We start from the raw sequence: 16,655 nt of genomic DNA on the forward strand, positions 1-16,655 counted from the left end.
CTCCCCTGCCTTGTCAGTTTTATAGCTGGTTTAACAAATAATTTATAATCTTTAAAAAGCATGTATCAAATCTCTCTACAAAAGTTTCCACCAAACAAAGTCATGAGAAGACAAAAAACGAATGAAATCTGCGTCATCCATCTTATGAAACAATCCACACACATTCCAGTGAAGAAAGGACACACTATGTACAGAATTACTCATTCTCTCCTCATTCGGACTACAACTATCGTTTTCTTTACTATTTGTCATAATGTCATCAACATTTTCACCTGATCCATGCACAAAATAAATATTATTTGCACTCGACATTGAACGTGCTTCTGTCCTGTCCATGCATGCATTCACACTTATATTTTTATTGTCACGTTGCACATCTCCAATCACACTGTCACCGTCGCTGTCTGTTTCGCTTCCAGTCACGCAGTCACCACCACTGTCACTTCAGCAGAGTTAACATATGTGTTTCATTTTTACTAAGTTTCAAGTATTCATTTATATAAATATATACTGCCACTTTCAATGCCAGTTTAGCTGACATGTTACTGCACAGTTACATAGTAACTGTACCTTGAATTCTGATGGAAAGCAATAACAGTGTGCGTGTGTGTGGGGTGGGTAGGGAGGGGGGGGGGGTATATGTGTACATGTGTGTGTGAGTGAGTGAGTGAGTGAGTGTGTGTGTGTGTGTGTGTGTGTGTGTGTGTGTGTTTACATATAAGACATAATTACAAGAAAGCAAGTCACTTCTTACCTTGGGCTGTGTTTGACATTCTTCTGTGTAAAATTATCTGTCTCAGTTCTTGTGCTGTTTGTTTATTACCTGGAACAGAAGAAACATTGAATTTTCTTAAAAGGCAGTATCAAGCAAACAAAGTATCACCTTCAGTGCTCTGCCTTCTTCGCCATATCTACTATTTTGGAGCTGCATGATTGAAAACCTGTAATGAAGAAAAGATAAACTGGGAAGGAGGGTAAAAAAGGACAGATATATTTTTTAAAAATTAAAGAAGAAAAAAGTCTGGGAAAAAAAGTGGAAGTGCGGTGTATAAATCATGTTAAAGAATCTTCAGTTTTGAGTGTGTGTGTGTGTGTGTATCATGTTGTGTTTGCATGGATGTGTGAAAGTGTGTGAGCTTGTGTGTGTGTGTGTGTGTGTGTGTGTGTGTGTGTCTGTGTGTGTGTCTGTGTGTGTGTGTCTGTGTGTGTGTGCATGCTGTTACACTCTAAGCAAATCAAAAGCAATATGGACTGACAGGGCTGGGGCAGATAGGCTTCACAACACAGTGCAAAACCACACAATCATATCAAGCTTCGCAACGCAGTGCAAAACACCACGTTCATATCAGGCTTCACAACAAAGCCCAAAACAAGAAAGTCCTAACAGGCTTCACAACTTACCACAAAACAACACAATCCTAACAGGTTTCACAACTTAATGCAAAACAACACAATCCTAACACGCTTCACAACACAGCACAAAACAACACAATCATAACATGCTTCACAACTTAATGCAAAACAACACAATCCTAACACGCTTCACAACACAGCGCAAAACAACACAATCATAACATGCTTCACAACACAGTGCAAAACAACACAATCATAACACGCTTCACAACACAGTGTAAAATGACATAATCATATAAAACTTCACAACACAGTGCAAAACAACACAATACTACAAGGCTTCATAACACAGTGCAAAACAACACAATCTTAGCAGGCTTCACAGCGCAGTTCAAAACAACATGATCATAATAGGCTTCACAACACAGCACAAATCAACACAACCCTACCAGGTTTCACAACAGTGCAAAACAACACAATCATATCACGCTTCACAACACAGTGCAAAACAACACAATCCTAACAGGCTTCACAACACAGTGCAAAACAACACAATCATATCAAGCTTCACAACACAGTGCAAAACAACAAAATCCTAACACGCTTCACAACACAGTGCAAAACAACACTGACAGGCTTCACAACACAGTGCAAAACAACACAATCATAACATGCTTCACGACACAGTGCAAAACAACACAATCCTACCATGCTTCACAACACAGCAAAAAAAAAAAACAAAAAAATACAGTCCTAACAGGCTTCGCAACAAAATCAAATCAACAAAGTCCTAACAAACATCACGATACAGAGGAAAATAACACAGACCTACTAGGTTTCACAACACAGTACAAAACAACACAAGCCTAACAGGCTTCAAAACACAGCACAAAACAACACAATCATACCAAGCTTCACAACACAGTGCAAAATAACACAGTCCCAAAAGGCTTCACAACATAATCCTAACTTAAAACATGCCTGTGTCACTATCTGAAGCTGTCACCTTAACCCACTTCAAAACCACTCAGCCTTATCCCAGGGTAAAATAATGTAAAGGTTACTTATCTCCCACCTAGAACTCGTGTGACAATATCCCTGTTAAAATATTCCTGTCTGTGTGGTTGTATTTTGCTAGCATAATTCTGTGCATGTGTATGTTATATGCTTGTGCCTTTTTTCTTTTCTTTTTTTTCTTTTTTTTCTAGCTGTAAAGAGAGAAAAGATCTTTTCAGCCATTCAGGGCTGGCTTGGCAGTAAATGTGAAATAAACACAAAGTGCAGGAACCATAGCATTACAGAGAGAGAGAGATGTGTGTGTGTGTGTGTGTGTGTGTGTGTGTGTGTGTGTAAAAAGGCATGTGTATAAGTTTGTGTGAAAGCTTGTTCAGTTACCTCACCTCAAAATTTTGCCTCAAATGTCATGTGCACTGTTAAAATTTTCCACATGCATTATTGCATTTTTGTGTATGTGGAGCGCATGTGTTAGTATATATATGTGTGTATCTGTGTTTATTTGTGTGTATGCATGTATGTGCATGCGTGCCTGTGTTTATGCTTGTGTACATGTGCATGTGTGCGTTTATGTATGTGTGTATGTATGTGTGTGTGTGTGTGTGTGTGTGTGTGTGTGTGTGTGTAGTCTTAATCAAATTAAATGGCTGTTAAATAAAGCATAACATGTCTGATTAGTAACAGTATATGAATGTCTGTCTTATACCTTTTACTCTTTTGGCTTTGGTAAATGATGTAATAACACAGACCACCAGTGCATCAATAATATAACTCACAAAGTCACATACACACAAAAATAATCAAAGCCTGATAAGAAGTACACATCCTACTTTTCCCACCACAAGGGCATGTTTTGTTTGTTTTTTTTTCCAAAGAGCACACACACACACACACGCACACACACATTCCCTGCAGAGGCATTTGCCCTAAACAGAACTGGACTTTTTTTTCTATCTTTGGAAAATATCCTTCACATTGTCCACGAAAAAGAAATTAAAAAAAGTCCTGTAATTCCAAAACTAATCAAAAGTTCCAACCCTGTGCCTCCTTCACCCCACCCCACCCCCATTCCTCTTCTCACTTCCACCATCTCTTTCAACTCCATTCACCACCCCGCCCCTGGTTGAATAACCCACCTACACTTAAATGGGCCACTCTGCCTGACGGATACTGCTTCATTGGAGTTCTTTAAGACTGGCTTGCCGGGTTCATGCAGGGTACTGGCCCAGCTAAGAATCACTAACCAGCAGTGCCCCTGGTACATGGTTTTAACGTCTTAGACCAAGCATAGTCACTAATCTCTCATTCTAGTGTCTATGGGCCAAGCTATTTCTGAACAACGGGTCACCGAGTTTTCATACCCAGTTACCTCATCAGATTTCACTGCTGGGCTAAATATTACATGTTCGTCTGCAGTGGTTCGTCTGAAATCCAGTCCAAGCCAAGGAAGGATACTTTCCCTTCTTCTTCTTCTTCTTTCCGTTACACGACCAACATCGACTTGCCGATGACTCTGTCGTGGTTCATGCATGCTGGGTATTTTCGTGTCTCCATAACCCACCGTCCACTGACATGGGTTACAGGATCTTTAACGTGCGTATTTGATCTACTGCGTGCTTATACACACGAAGGGGGTTCAGGCACTAGCAGGTCTGCACATATGTTGACCTGGGAGATCGTAAAAATCTCCACCCTTTACCCACCAGGCGCCGTTAACGTGATTCGAACCCGGGACCCTCAGATTGAAAGTCCAACGCTTTAACAACTCGGCTATTGCGCCCGTCAATAATAAATCCTTTTTTTTAAGAATTAAAATTGACTAATTTTGAAGTGCATTTTCTCAAATTTGATTTCATTCTGAGAAAAACTATCCAACTGAAATAATTATTTATCATCCATATTTTAAATTTTTATTGTGTTTGCTTTATGCAATGCGTGAATGAGTTCGCGGATGGAAGAAAAAGAAGTGTACTGTAACGCGAAATAGCGATCCTTGTTCAATGGCGGCCGGCGTCTTTTTGAGCGCGACACAGTTAGTTTCAACCACATAGTGGAAAAAATCGCATCCGTTGTTTTCCATTCATTGGCTACTGTTCGAAAAACTGGGAGCCGTGAAAGGCGGAAGTTCAAGGAGAACTTTCGTGTGTTTTTTTCCAAGCCTTGGGCGAAGTAGGGTAGTTAGATCTGAGCGCAAAGTTACGGGAATTTTTCGTTTATCTTTCAACGCCCCGCGCAGTTCGAAAAAGAAATCTGACCCTACGTGATACTGTATGAGCGGTAAAGAGCATTTTCTGCTGATTTCAATGGTATCCGAAACTAAGATTTTTGATCCATGAGCACTTTGCTCAAGCGATTCAAAAGCAGGTACCCCTCTTCGTCAGTTACGTCGGCCCAATCAACATTCGACACAGGAGAGCGTCACTTCATCTAACACAAAAATGGCATTGTTTCTATGGAAAAAATTAAGTTTCATCGGTAAGTTTTATATTATTTTTGAAAACGAATGTCGTAATGTTCAACTTTAGAATACTAAACTCAGGGGGGGCTGTTTAGACAAAAACAAAGGGTGTATTAGGCTCACCTCGATGCGCTGAGTTGAATGGAACCCTCAGCTAAGCTCTAGGACCACTCCTTTCCCATGAAACTGCGACAAATACACAGTAAGCTGAGTACTCCTTCCCCACCTGCACGCCATTTTGACTGCTGTGGGTGAACGGCAGTCAAAATGGCTTGCAGGTGGTTGCTCTGGCTGTGATCGGCTGAGCTTACTGTGTATAAAATTGTCGCAGTTTCATGGGAAAGTAGTGGTCGTACAGCTTAGCTGAGGGTTCCATTCAACTTAGCGCATCGAGGTGAGCCTAAGACACCCTTTGTTTTTCGTCTAAACAGCCCCCCTGAGTTTAGTATTCTAAAGTTGAACATTACCACGAATGTCTTTAGCACTTTCATGCACAATATGAGCTGAAATTTTTTGAATCAGGATTTTGATCGATGTAAGTAACTGAGCAGCTTGGATCTATTTCATCAGTGTTTTCGTAACGTGACACCGTGTTTCAATCGGAACACGATTTATTTTTTTCTGAGTAAAACACACAAAAACTATTGATACAGAATGAAAAATGGACATGTTAAAACGGAGCCCATGAATTCCAATTACTAATATTTGATTGATTTTTGCTTTAGTAAGCAAAATATTACCTGGGTCTAAAACCGGAAGTGCTCGGGACAGCATTAGCGTCGTCTGCTACAGACTCGTGAGTAAAAAATTGTAATGTGGTTTCTTTTTCCATAAAATGAGCATTTCATTCAACATCACACAAACGTCTGATATTCTAGTTGCATTCCGCTTCGATAGCTGTGAAACTTTATATTAATATATACAGACAGATAGATAATATGCTCTCACATTCCAAAAAGAACAAGAACACCAATTCATACTAACCCCCTGCTCCCCCCTCCTCCACCTCCGCCTCTCTCTTCTGCAAACTTCACTTTAATAATTTGCTGAGAGTTGTATAATCATTCCCCTCACTTGTCTGAGTATCTCCCACCAATGGTAAGGAGAGGGGAGGGGGTTGTCAATGGTTGTGGCAAACTTGGCACTGAGCCAAATCACTGACCACTGACTGCTGACAGTGATATAACCCACCACCTCCTCCCTCCAGTCATCCCCTTCCCCATTTCTTTCCTATCAGTGGAGTAGGTGTGTTTGTGTGAGTGAGAGAGAGAGAGAGAGCAAGTTTGCATTTGCACATGTATGCTTGTGAGTATGTCACTATGTATGTATGTCTGAGTATGAAAAAAGTCTAATGTGAAGAGATATATGGTTAATTTGAACAGTGCAGTCAACATCCTGTTTCTTAAAAAAATTAACACCAATTTTTAACAAACTAAAATTGGTAAAAAGAAAATCAGTACAATAATACCATAGCCTAAGCTGCACATCAGGTTCAGTCAAACTATATAATATCTGGGATCCAGCAATTAAGAGTATAATGTGTGTGTGTGTGTGTGTGTGAGTGTGTGTTCATGTAACCCATGATATGCTGTGCATCTAGACTGCGTGAAACAGGAAACAAAGGGATAATTCATGAAATGATAAAATGCAAAATACCATGCACATATTGTGAATGAAATATTCACTTTGATATATATATATATATATATATCTAAGACATGCATTCTCACATACACACACAAATAAAGGTGAGTACACAAAATAAATCTCAAAGAATAAGATACTAAGTATGATGTGCATATTAACAATAAAATATTCAATATTTAGTAATCATATATACCTAAGACATTTAGTAATACATTCATCTCAATCATGAAATGTAGTGCCCTGAAGTCGAAATATTTGAGTAAATAATCGCATGCAACAAAGACACATAAGTTGAACAGTACATGTAGATGGCAAAGCTCTTGTCAGCAACTGGAAAGGACAGACCCCCAAAACTTCAGCCTCAGTTGTCAAAGCATAAGTTGTTGCTGCAATTTGAGTTATTGTGTGAAAGGTAAATGCAGCCAAATAGTTCAGTGCAGTGAATTTTGTGTTGCTGTTGAATGAATACTTATCTGTTAGTATGCCATTTTATAATTCTGTTATCACAGTGTTTTCCTCCCACTCAAAACACACCGAAATTGACAAAATCCCAAACATATATTAAACTGAGAGCTCTGTTTTTGGTTGTATGTTTTAAACCTGCTGTGGCACCAACGGAGGAGAGCCTCGGTCCGCAGAGAGAGGTCTGCCGAGTGCGCTCCGCCCCCTTTGTTCACGTAACAAGCGACTGTTGTGTTGTCCGTGAACAAGCGAATGGTCTTGCCTTTGGCCTCCGCTATGAAGTGCTGGAGAGCCCTGCGAACTGCCTCCAGTTCCAGAACATTGATGTGGCATAGGCGCTCCTCCGGGGACCAAGTCCCTGCTGCATGGAGTGAGTGTATCTAACATGTTGCAGAAAGGGCTGCTCATGGCAGGGCATGCAAAACCTATTCAATGATCCAAAAAGGCCAGTACGAACAGCTCAGGTAGCGAGCAGCATGTTATTGCTGATGCCAGGAAACCTGTGAGTGCCAAAAAAGAGATTTTTTGGTGTGCATTTTCTCTCTAGTGAATCGAATGCCATTTTGTGAAGAAATAAAGATGCATCATCCACCTTTTATTTCTTATTTATTGTGGTTCTTCTACAATGAAATGCATGACTGGGTTCATGGATGGAAGAAAAAGCTAGAGAGCTGAAAGAAAACAGATTCATATATCTGTCATTTTTGCTAGCAACTTAAGTAATATTTGCTCCCTCCTGGGAACCTTTGTCGTGGAATGCCCCATCAACCTACTCATTCTGTATAATGCTCTAAAGTTGCATTTGTTTAAAAATTTGCAGTAATTTTGCAGAAGCTGATCAGCCAAGACCACTGGTAACTTATTGTGGCTGTAACTTCAATATTTTTTCAAAAACAAACATTTTGAAGAAGTCTCATCCACAACGTGCACCCTTATTTATGAGAAAATCAGGTATCATTCCTTTTCTGCCAACTTTAGATGGAAGTTTTAAGGTTGATTTTAATTTATTTTGAAAGCTGACATTTCACTTAATACACACACAAAATTTCCTGGTCATACTTGTGACAGTTACTGAAATATTCATCTTTGCAGCATGCTACCCCAATAAACAGTCTTTTTTCCGCTGATAAAATTGAAGATTTTTCAAAGTTTGAGACTCTGATACTTAAAATTCAGTTGATTATCCTGCCTGAAAAAAATTCAGTGCACTTTTTGTGATGTATTCTGCAAGATATTTTATTATGAAATGCAACTGTCTATTCTTTTCAGTGCTGTAGACCTTCAAAGTTGCTATTCTGTGCAGATTGACATGTCTTGATTTTGTATTTCCCCCTACTTTGACAGGCATATTTTCCAATTTCTTTGCTGCTGAAGTGTTATTTTTTTCTTGTGCAATATGCTATTATCATATGGTTTTTAGAAGTATATGAGTTTTCATTACAGTACCCTCATGAACAGTACAGTATGACTGTGAAAATGTAAAAATATTAAGTACTAACAGCATGTACGCACCGTCACATCTTTAAAATGGAATATCTTCAGAACCAATCAAGATATTCACTTACTCTTTTTTTGTTTTTCTTATATTGTCATGTTGTTTGCCAAAAATCACATTTCAGTCATTGTAATGAATATCTAAATTTTCACTGCCGCCACCTACTCCAAGTTTCGGAGGCATAAAACAAGATACAGCGATTTGAACTAGCATCCCTTATCGAGTCCCGGCCAAAATCACTGCATATCTATTTCAGTATTTGTCTTCTTTCACCATAGATGCCACAAGCAACAGTTTTAGCGCCCATGATTGTGTAAATTCAAAACGTCGCATAGCCGCATACAACATGACGTACAGTTTGTATAATACGAACCGATATCGTTTTCGCTTCGTTTGTTTTGCCTTTGTTGAAAGTTGTGTTGCTTCGTCCAAGGATCTGACCTTGGTGACACTCATCACTCTCAAAATGTGTATCAACACTGTCAAGATATTGATTTGATTGAACTGAGTAGCGTCCCTTAGCAATGACCTCATTTTGTGCCCTCATTATTTGCGCGCTCATTGATGTTTTTGTGAATGGGTGAGCAATTTTTCTCACTCCACCCCACTGAGACATATGTGTTTACATCCCGTTAAGATCAATGCTCCACCCATGCGTGAATGGCACCCGAACCCTTGACAAAAAGAACAAAATTTCACTGTTGCCTACAGTCTGTTCACGTGCACGAGGGTGCAAGTGTACACATGTGTCAGGAGAGCTCTGCCGGTACACGTGCGTGCATGTGTGTGTGTGTGTAGAGGATGAGGTATGTGTGTGTATGCATGTCTACACTGTGGGAGCAACGGAATATTGGAACGTGCGGGTGTGCATATATATATTTGTATATATGTGCGTGGGGTACTGAGGGGGTGGGGGATATGGGCGTATGTGTGTGTGCTTGTACAAGTGTGGGGGGGGGAGAGGGGTGCGGAGGGGGGGTGGGGTGCGGGGGGGGGGGCGTACGAGGGTGTGTGCCGGTGCCGTGGAAGCTGCGATATGTAGTCTAGAAATGAGTGCGTGGAGGATGGGGGAGGGGTGTGCAGGGTAATAATTATGTGTGTGTCAGTGTGTGTGTGTGTGAGTGTGTTGGTGCTCATGTACGTTTATGTGTATTTAATTGTGCTTTCATATCCGTGAAAGTGCATGTTTGTTGCATATCTGTTATGCATGTGTGTGTGTGTGTGTGTGTGAATGTGTGTCTGCATGTTTTACATTTATTTGCTTATTTATCATCATTGTTTTTTGTTGTTGTTTTTTTGTTTTTTTGTATTTGTTTGTGTGTGTGTGCCGTGTGTGTGTGTGTCAGACGGGGTGTGCGCTTGTTTGCTTGCTTAGATTTGACTTCAAGATTTTGCGCCTTATAATTATTAATAGTAGTAGTAGTAGTATCTTTATTGGGTTTTTTTGTTTTTTTTATATATGTTATTGTTGTTCTTGTTTTTCAGTTCTCGAGGCCTGACTAAGCGCGTTGCCGGGTTAGCGCTGCTGGTCAGGCATCTGCTTGGCAGATGTATTCACGTAACGTGTATGGATTTGACCGAACGCAGTGACGCCTCCTTGAGCTACTAGTACTGATACTGATACTGTTTTACTGAAAACACCAACCGTGCAATACTGAGAAATGATTTTTTTTTGGAATAAAACCTATATCGCCAGAAGTGGCGTCTGAGACGTGTGATTCGTCCGTCCGGGGACCGACGAGGACCATCTAGTCATCCTGGGGGCGCTTACGTGCACATTCTTGACGTAAACGGGCTTCAGCGGTCAAATATTAAACGTTATTTTCAAGCGAGGAAAGCCCATACAGCTGCTGCACCATTCGCTCGGACCTTGCCATCACCGTGACCTTGAAGTGCGCGTGTGGGTCATCGTAGACATATACAGCCGTGTCGAAAACAAATTTCTCAGTGATGTGGGCGTGTCATTTCAGTACCTGTTTTGCTGGGATGTAAACGTGTGTGTGTGTGTGTGTGTGTAAGCACGCGCAATCTATAACAGCCGGTTCAGTTCAGCCACGGTTTCTCAACTCAGTTAAGGACTGGAGGCGTCACTGCTTTCGGTTGACGATTGACGGGCGCAATAGCCGAGTGGTTAAAGCGTTGGACTGTCAATCTAAGGGTCCCGGGTTCGAATCACGGTGATGGCGCCTGGTGGGTAAAGGGTGGAGATTTTTACGATCTCCCAGGTCAACATATGTGCAGACCTGCTAGTGCCTGAACCCCCTTCGTGTGTATATACAAGCAGAAGATCAAATACGCACCGGTTAAAGATCCTGTAATCCATGTCAGCGGTCGGTGGGTTATGGAAACAAGAACATACCCAGCATGCACACACCCGAAAACGGAGTATGGCTGCCTACATGGCGGGGTAAAAACGGTCATACACGTAAAAGCCCACTCGTGTGCATACGAGTGAACGTGGGAGTTGCAGCCCACGAACGCAGAAGAAGAAGAAGACTGCTTTCGGAAAATCAATACACCACATCTGTTTAGCAAATGCCTGACCACTGATTAGCGTAACCTGACGCGCTTACTGAGTGAAGCCTTCAGTTGATGGAAAAACTGCATGAAATGGATAAATCATTAAATAAATAAATCTGTCAGAATTTTTAAAATGAACAATAGAAACGAACAGAAATAAGTTTTCGTTGAAACCGGCAAAACAAGTAAATGAGAAGAAGAAAAGGAAAAGTCGGACTATATGCATATCAGTCGGTGCATGCAAACGAATGCTACAAAAACATATCTATCTATTTATGTCTACGTATATGTAATTGTTTATCAGTCATAGTCAGTTCATTTACTCAGTTATTCATTTCTTTTACGGCCGTAAAGTTCATTGTGTTCCCTTTATACTTACTCATACTTACTTATTTCTATCGTCTAATTGAATCTGTGTAACTGAATGACACTGGAGACACGGAATGATGTGCGCCGAATTACTGATGTGGCAGCCGTCAGTCGGCTTTGCCTGGTAGGCAGCCTGTAGTCGTGCAAGTTTCAGTATCAGTAGCTCAAGGAGGCGTCACTGCGTTCGGACAAATCCATATACGCAACACCACATCTGCCAAACAGATGCCTGACCAGCAACGTAACCCAACGCGCTTAGTCAGGCCTTGAGGAAAAAAAAAAGGTGAATAAATAATAGATAACTAAGCCTACATGAAAAAAAGAACTACTACTAATAATAATGATATGTATAAGGCGCAAAAATTTGATGAAGTCAACTATAAGCGTACATTAATAAATAAATAAAAAGGTAATAATAATAATAATAAAATAAATAAATAAATAAGACAACAATGATGATAAATAAGTAGTGCAAATGACCCCGTTTTTGTAAAGCGCTTAAAGCTTGGCCGGTCAGTCTCCGTGTCACCATCATCATCAGTCGTCTGTGACTGAGTACCAAGACCTGTTGATCGTCTGTCACTGAGGTCAACTCAGACGGACCCCCGGCCAGTGTTACATTGTCCACACTTTGTGCTTTTAGTCTTCCGGCCCCGGGTGGAATTCAACTGTGGGACGTTCGCCCTCGGCTTGACAGCGGTTGATTGACGTATATACCGGATAACACACCCCATTCATCACTGCCCCTATTTATCAACACCATCATGTGACAGCCTTCTTTGATCATGTGGCGTCAACTTTTGTTTACCCCCCCACGTGACACCTCAGCCATCGCAGCTGGTGACAACGGATGCAACAACCGGTGTAGAGCCTGGAAATGACCCCCGGCGAGTACCGTTTTCACTCAGTCTACAGAGTATTCTTCATTTTGCGAGGTTTCTATTTTATGCCCTTAAGCTCAGCTATCAGATTTTGAACGCAAAGGAAATAATGCAAAATAGTGGTGAAGCAAGCGCATCAGACAAAAAAAAAGAAGAAGAAGAAAAAATTAAGGTGACCAAATATCACAAAACATATTTCTTTCCCTCGCCCCCCCCCCTCCACACACACACATACATACGTTTGTACGTTGTTTTTTTATGCTGTTAGTCAGCAATATATTTGTCGAATAAGTGTCACGTGAATCCCATTTGAAAGGTATACTGAAGTGCCTGTTTTCGCACCACTGGAGTCAGCCCAGAAACACTTCAGCTCTTAAAGTTACTTCAGGGCACTTTATATATATGTATATATATATATGTGTGTGTGTGTGTGTGTGTGTGTATGTACTGCACACTACGTCCCGCCATATCAACTCTAACACTTTCTTCTTCCCATTGGAACGCCAAACTATATACGCCGTACAAGAAATCAAGACAAAACCTGTGGGGGTAACTTTGGGTCAGAAGTGGAATTACTCCATCCTTTGTCCTAAACAGACTGAGTCAAAGGGAGTTATTTTGGAGCTCGTAGTACTGCTCCAAAATGACCCCCCATTGAATTATTTGGGAATGCCCAAAACTACATTGTACCACTAAAGTTCGTGAGGAGTCACAGTTAATCCGGTATTGCCCTCTCTGTGCTTAATCCATATTGTCAAAGTGTTTCATGATAATATGAATTTGTTAAAGTTTACTGCGGACACACACACACACACACACACACACACACACAGAACGTCGATTCAGGGTAATGTGCGAGCGTCTATGTGAGTGGGTAGGTTGTAGGTTGTGGTGGTATGGGTGTGCGCATGCATCGGTGGCGTAGGCCTTGAGAACACACCTTTTCTCACAGTAAAATCCTTGAATAATAATAATTTTACTCCAGGAAACAATCCTCGTGGGGAATTAAAAAAAAAAAAAAAATTCATGGGGTGCACCGGTTGTCCAGGAGAAGAAGGGGAAAAAAAACACCCAACAGGTTATTGATGTGGTCCTTTCTTTCATTTGTCTATTGACGCAGGTGCAAGGCAGCAGAGGGAAGCGGGGAGATAGAAGGATGAGACCGAAGGGCAGGTGGGAGGGAGGAAGAGGAGGAAGAGAAGGTGGGGCCAGTGGGGAGGGAGTGGGGGACACAGAAGAGACAAGGGAGAGAAACGCAGCCTGGGACACTCCCTGACCCCGGAACGAGCCTCTCAATGACTGATGTGCATGACGTCAAAACTGACATGGCTGTTAATGAATGATGGCGTGGTTTGTCTGGCTCTGCACACTAGAGACTGACTGACAGACAGACAGAGAGACAGCCAAACTAGAGAGAGAGAAAGAGACAGACAAAGACGGAGACGGAAACACACGGAGACAGGCAGAGAGAGACAAGGACACAGACAGACACACAGAGACAGAGAAACAGAGACATGCACACGAGAGAGAGAGAGACAGCCAGAGAGACGGAGAGAGACAGACAGACAGACAAAGAGAGACAGAGATAGAAACACACAGAGACAGACACACAGAGAGACAAACACAGAGACAGACGCTTGTGGTGACGCTAAGACAGGCACACAGAGAGACAGACACATGGAGACACAGAGACAGGATCAGTGAGTAATGGGAGGACAGACATCCGATTGTCGGGTCGCAGTGTTTGCGTTCACATGACAAAGCCATAATCGGAACACATCTGATTAGTATGTATCGTCGCAACCGCTGAAAACTGAAACAAAATACAATTCGGTGAATTGAAACGTCGAAATGTTGGTTAACGGTTTGCTGATTGCTGTAATTAGCGTTTGTGTCGCGAGTTCGAGCACGGATCACAATTAAAAAATGTAAATGCTAAATTAGCCACACACACACACACACACACACACACACACACACACACAAACTGAAAGGTATTCCTGTTAGTGAACAACAGCAAACGATACAGCAATTCAAAACAGAGGACCAAAAGAAGACAGCGGACTACTCACTTAAACAACTTTACATGTATCGAGGAAAAAAAAACACCCCAACCAAACCAACGTTAGAAATAACCGTTTCTCTTTGTACGAGACAGTAAACTGCATACATAAAAAGGCCGGTGAATTTCTATCGTAAAACATTTCTTTGGGATGAAAACAGTACTGAAAGTGTATTTAAAAAAAGAAGAAGAAGTGGAAGAAAAAAGCAAGAAAAAAAAGCAGGCCTTCGATCAAATGGCAGACAAAACTCACAACCAGGATACAAGATACTTTATTATCTCAACCACTGTTATTCATCATTTCACGTCAGAGTCTGCATCCTCGTCATTCACCAACTCAGTCCTCTTTCAAAACGAAGTCCAAAAACCTACCTGTTCATCATGGTTTATGGATATGACGAAGAATAAGCGTCCAGTCTGTCTGTCTCAACCCCTCCCCTCCACACCACCCTCTCTCACTCTCTCTGTTCCCCATACGCCCGGACCCTCCATCCTCCCCCCCCCCCCCCTTACTTTTTGTATTCATATTGAAGTATTAATGTAATGTGTGTGTGTGTGTGTGTGTTCATTGCGTGTGTGTTCTTTGAGCGTGCGTACGTGTGTGTGTGTGTGTGTGTGTTCAGTGTCGTGTGTGTGTAGAGGGAGCGGTGGGGGGTAGGGCATATTTCATGATTTTTGGTCGTGATAGTTCATATTGAATTTGCAATATGTAGTTATCTTTTCTTTTTTTTCTTTTTTCTTCATTTGCTGTTGTATGCCACAGTTTACTATTGTTTTTGTACTGCGCTAAGATCCCAGTATACGGGGAATCTGCGCCATATAAACACTGCTATATCATTATCATCAATAAATAAACGCATCTCAAGTACAATGATGAAAGTTCTGGAAAACTTCACCAGAATATGGGCCTAGTATTTTCACTGATATGCACGACATGCGGCTTTCTAGCTTGCTGGTAAAAAACCTTTCTGCTCTGGGCGTATTCGCGCGCGCGCGCGTGTGTGTGTGTGTGTGTGCCTGTCAGTGTAAGTGTGTGGATGGTGTGTGCATGTATGTGTGTGCGCGCGCGTCACTGTGGGAGCGTTTTTTGGGTTTTTTTTCCCCAGGCAACCGTGAGTGACTATAAATTTCCCCAAGACGAGAAAGGAAGGATTGTCAGGTCTGGGACTCAGTATTCTTGTAATTTTTCGTCAAGATGACTGTACTGATATTATGCTGTCATAAAATATGCGGTTTTATGAACGCACCTTTCATCGCTAAATCGCCAGAGAGCGAGGCCCATAAGTTTTCAAGACATCGATGCACGCGCAAGTAAACTTTGACGACACACTGGTTTTGACAAATCTGATTTAGAGTACTTCTCTAGCATTTCTTTTCAATTAGTTTCGTCACATTCAAAATGACGTCACAGAACATGACGGAGAAATCTGAGAAAGCGACCAGGCTACACCGCAATTTTGTGCGTGCCGGAAACTACCAAAACAAAATTCAGTTTCTCCATGTCGGAAAGTCAAGACATGATGTTCACGCCAGGCATTTGCCTGACGACTTGCGCCCCGATATATATACACACACATATATATATAATTATATACATCTATGTGTGTGTGCCCAGTGTGCGCACACGCCTGCGTGCGTGTGTCAGTGTACGCCGGTGTGTCAGTGTGTGTCAATGTGTGCGCGGCGCGCCGGCGTGCAAGGTGTGTTGTCGAGAGCAGCTTATTTAATGACAATTAACTCAAAACGATTCATAAAAGGGATGCTTGTGTTCTTTGAACTGAGTAGCCTACAAAAAGGAGCTGGGGAAAAACAAACCATGATGACAGCGCGACAATTAGGCAGCAGATGTTCACAAGGTACTGCAGGCTGTTCAGTGAAACACCTTTTATTCGCCTGTGCATCGATTTTTATATAATTTAGATGAGCGTACATCCATTAGAGCCCCCCTCTTCAGCCCCACGCACACCCGTGTTCTCTTCACATCCTCGATTTCTCATTGAAAAGTTTTCCACCATGACTGAGTGTTGATAGAGTATTTGAACAGCATCTCCTGCTCGGTTTAAATGCAGAGCTGTGATTAATTCACTCAATATTGCACATCACCAAATAAACGAATACGTAATCATGTCTTATGTACATGTTTGTTTGTTTGTTTGTTTGTGTTTTAATTCTTTTTTCTTTTATTCATTCAATTATCTATTTATTCATTTATTTATTTATTCGTTTATTCATCTATTTATTTATCCATTACTCCTTCGTTGGCGAGGTGCAACTCTCAAGTACTTTCGTATCTGTGTGGGCTTTTCTACGTGCAGTATAATAATTTTTACCTCAGCTGGCATTCTGGCAGCCATACTCCATTTTTAGAGATGTGCATGCTGGTAATAGTGGTGA

The 16,655-nt window shown here is 41.4% G+C and overlaps 1 protein-coding gene across 8 annotated transcripts in view; it reads right to left on the reverse strand.

Annotated features, from left to right (window-relative positions):
• LOC143290528 (gamma-glutamylaminecyclotransferase-like) overlaps positions 1-16,655 on the reverse strand; it is a 50,212-nt gene that overhangs the window by 23,920 nt on the left and 9,637 nt on the right. For 6 of the 8 annotated variants that reach the window (XM_076600048.1, XM_076600047.1, XM_076600044.1 and 3 more), the window contains exon 2: positions 755-823. In XM_076600048.1, the coding sequence (XP_076456163.1) occupies positions 755-773 (19 nt within the window). In that variant the 5' untranslated portion in view covers positions 774-823. Of the gene's footprint in view, positions 1-754; positions 824-2,261; positions 2,296-8,802; positions 8,925-16,655 lie in introns of those variants that run through there. The other 2 variants (XM_076600049.1, XM_076600050.1) reach the window with 2 other exon arrangements.

Source organism: Babylonia areolata, chromosome 15 (assembly GCF_041734735.1).
Source record: "Babylonia areolata isolate BAREFJ2019XMU chromosome 15, ASM4173473v1, whole genome shotgun sequence".
Classification (NCBI taxonomy): domain Eukaryota; kingdom Metazoa; phylum Mollusca; class Gastropoda; order Neogastropoda; family Buccinidae; genus Babylonia; species Babylonia areolata.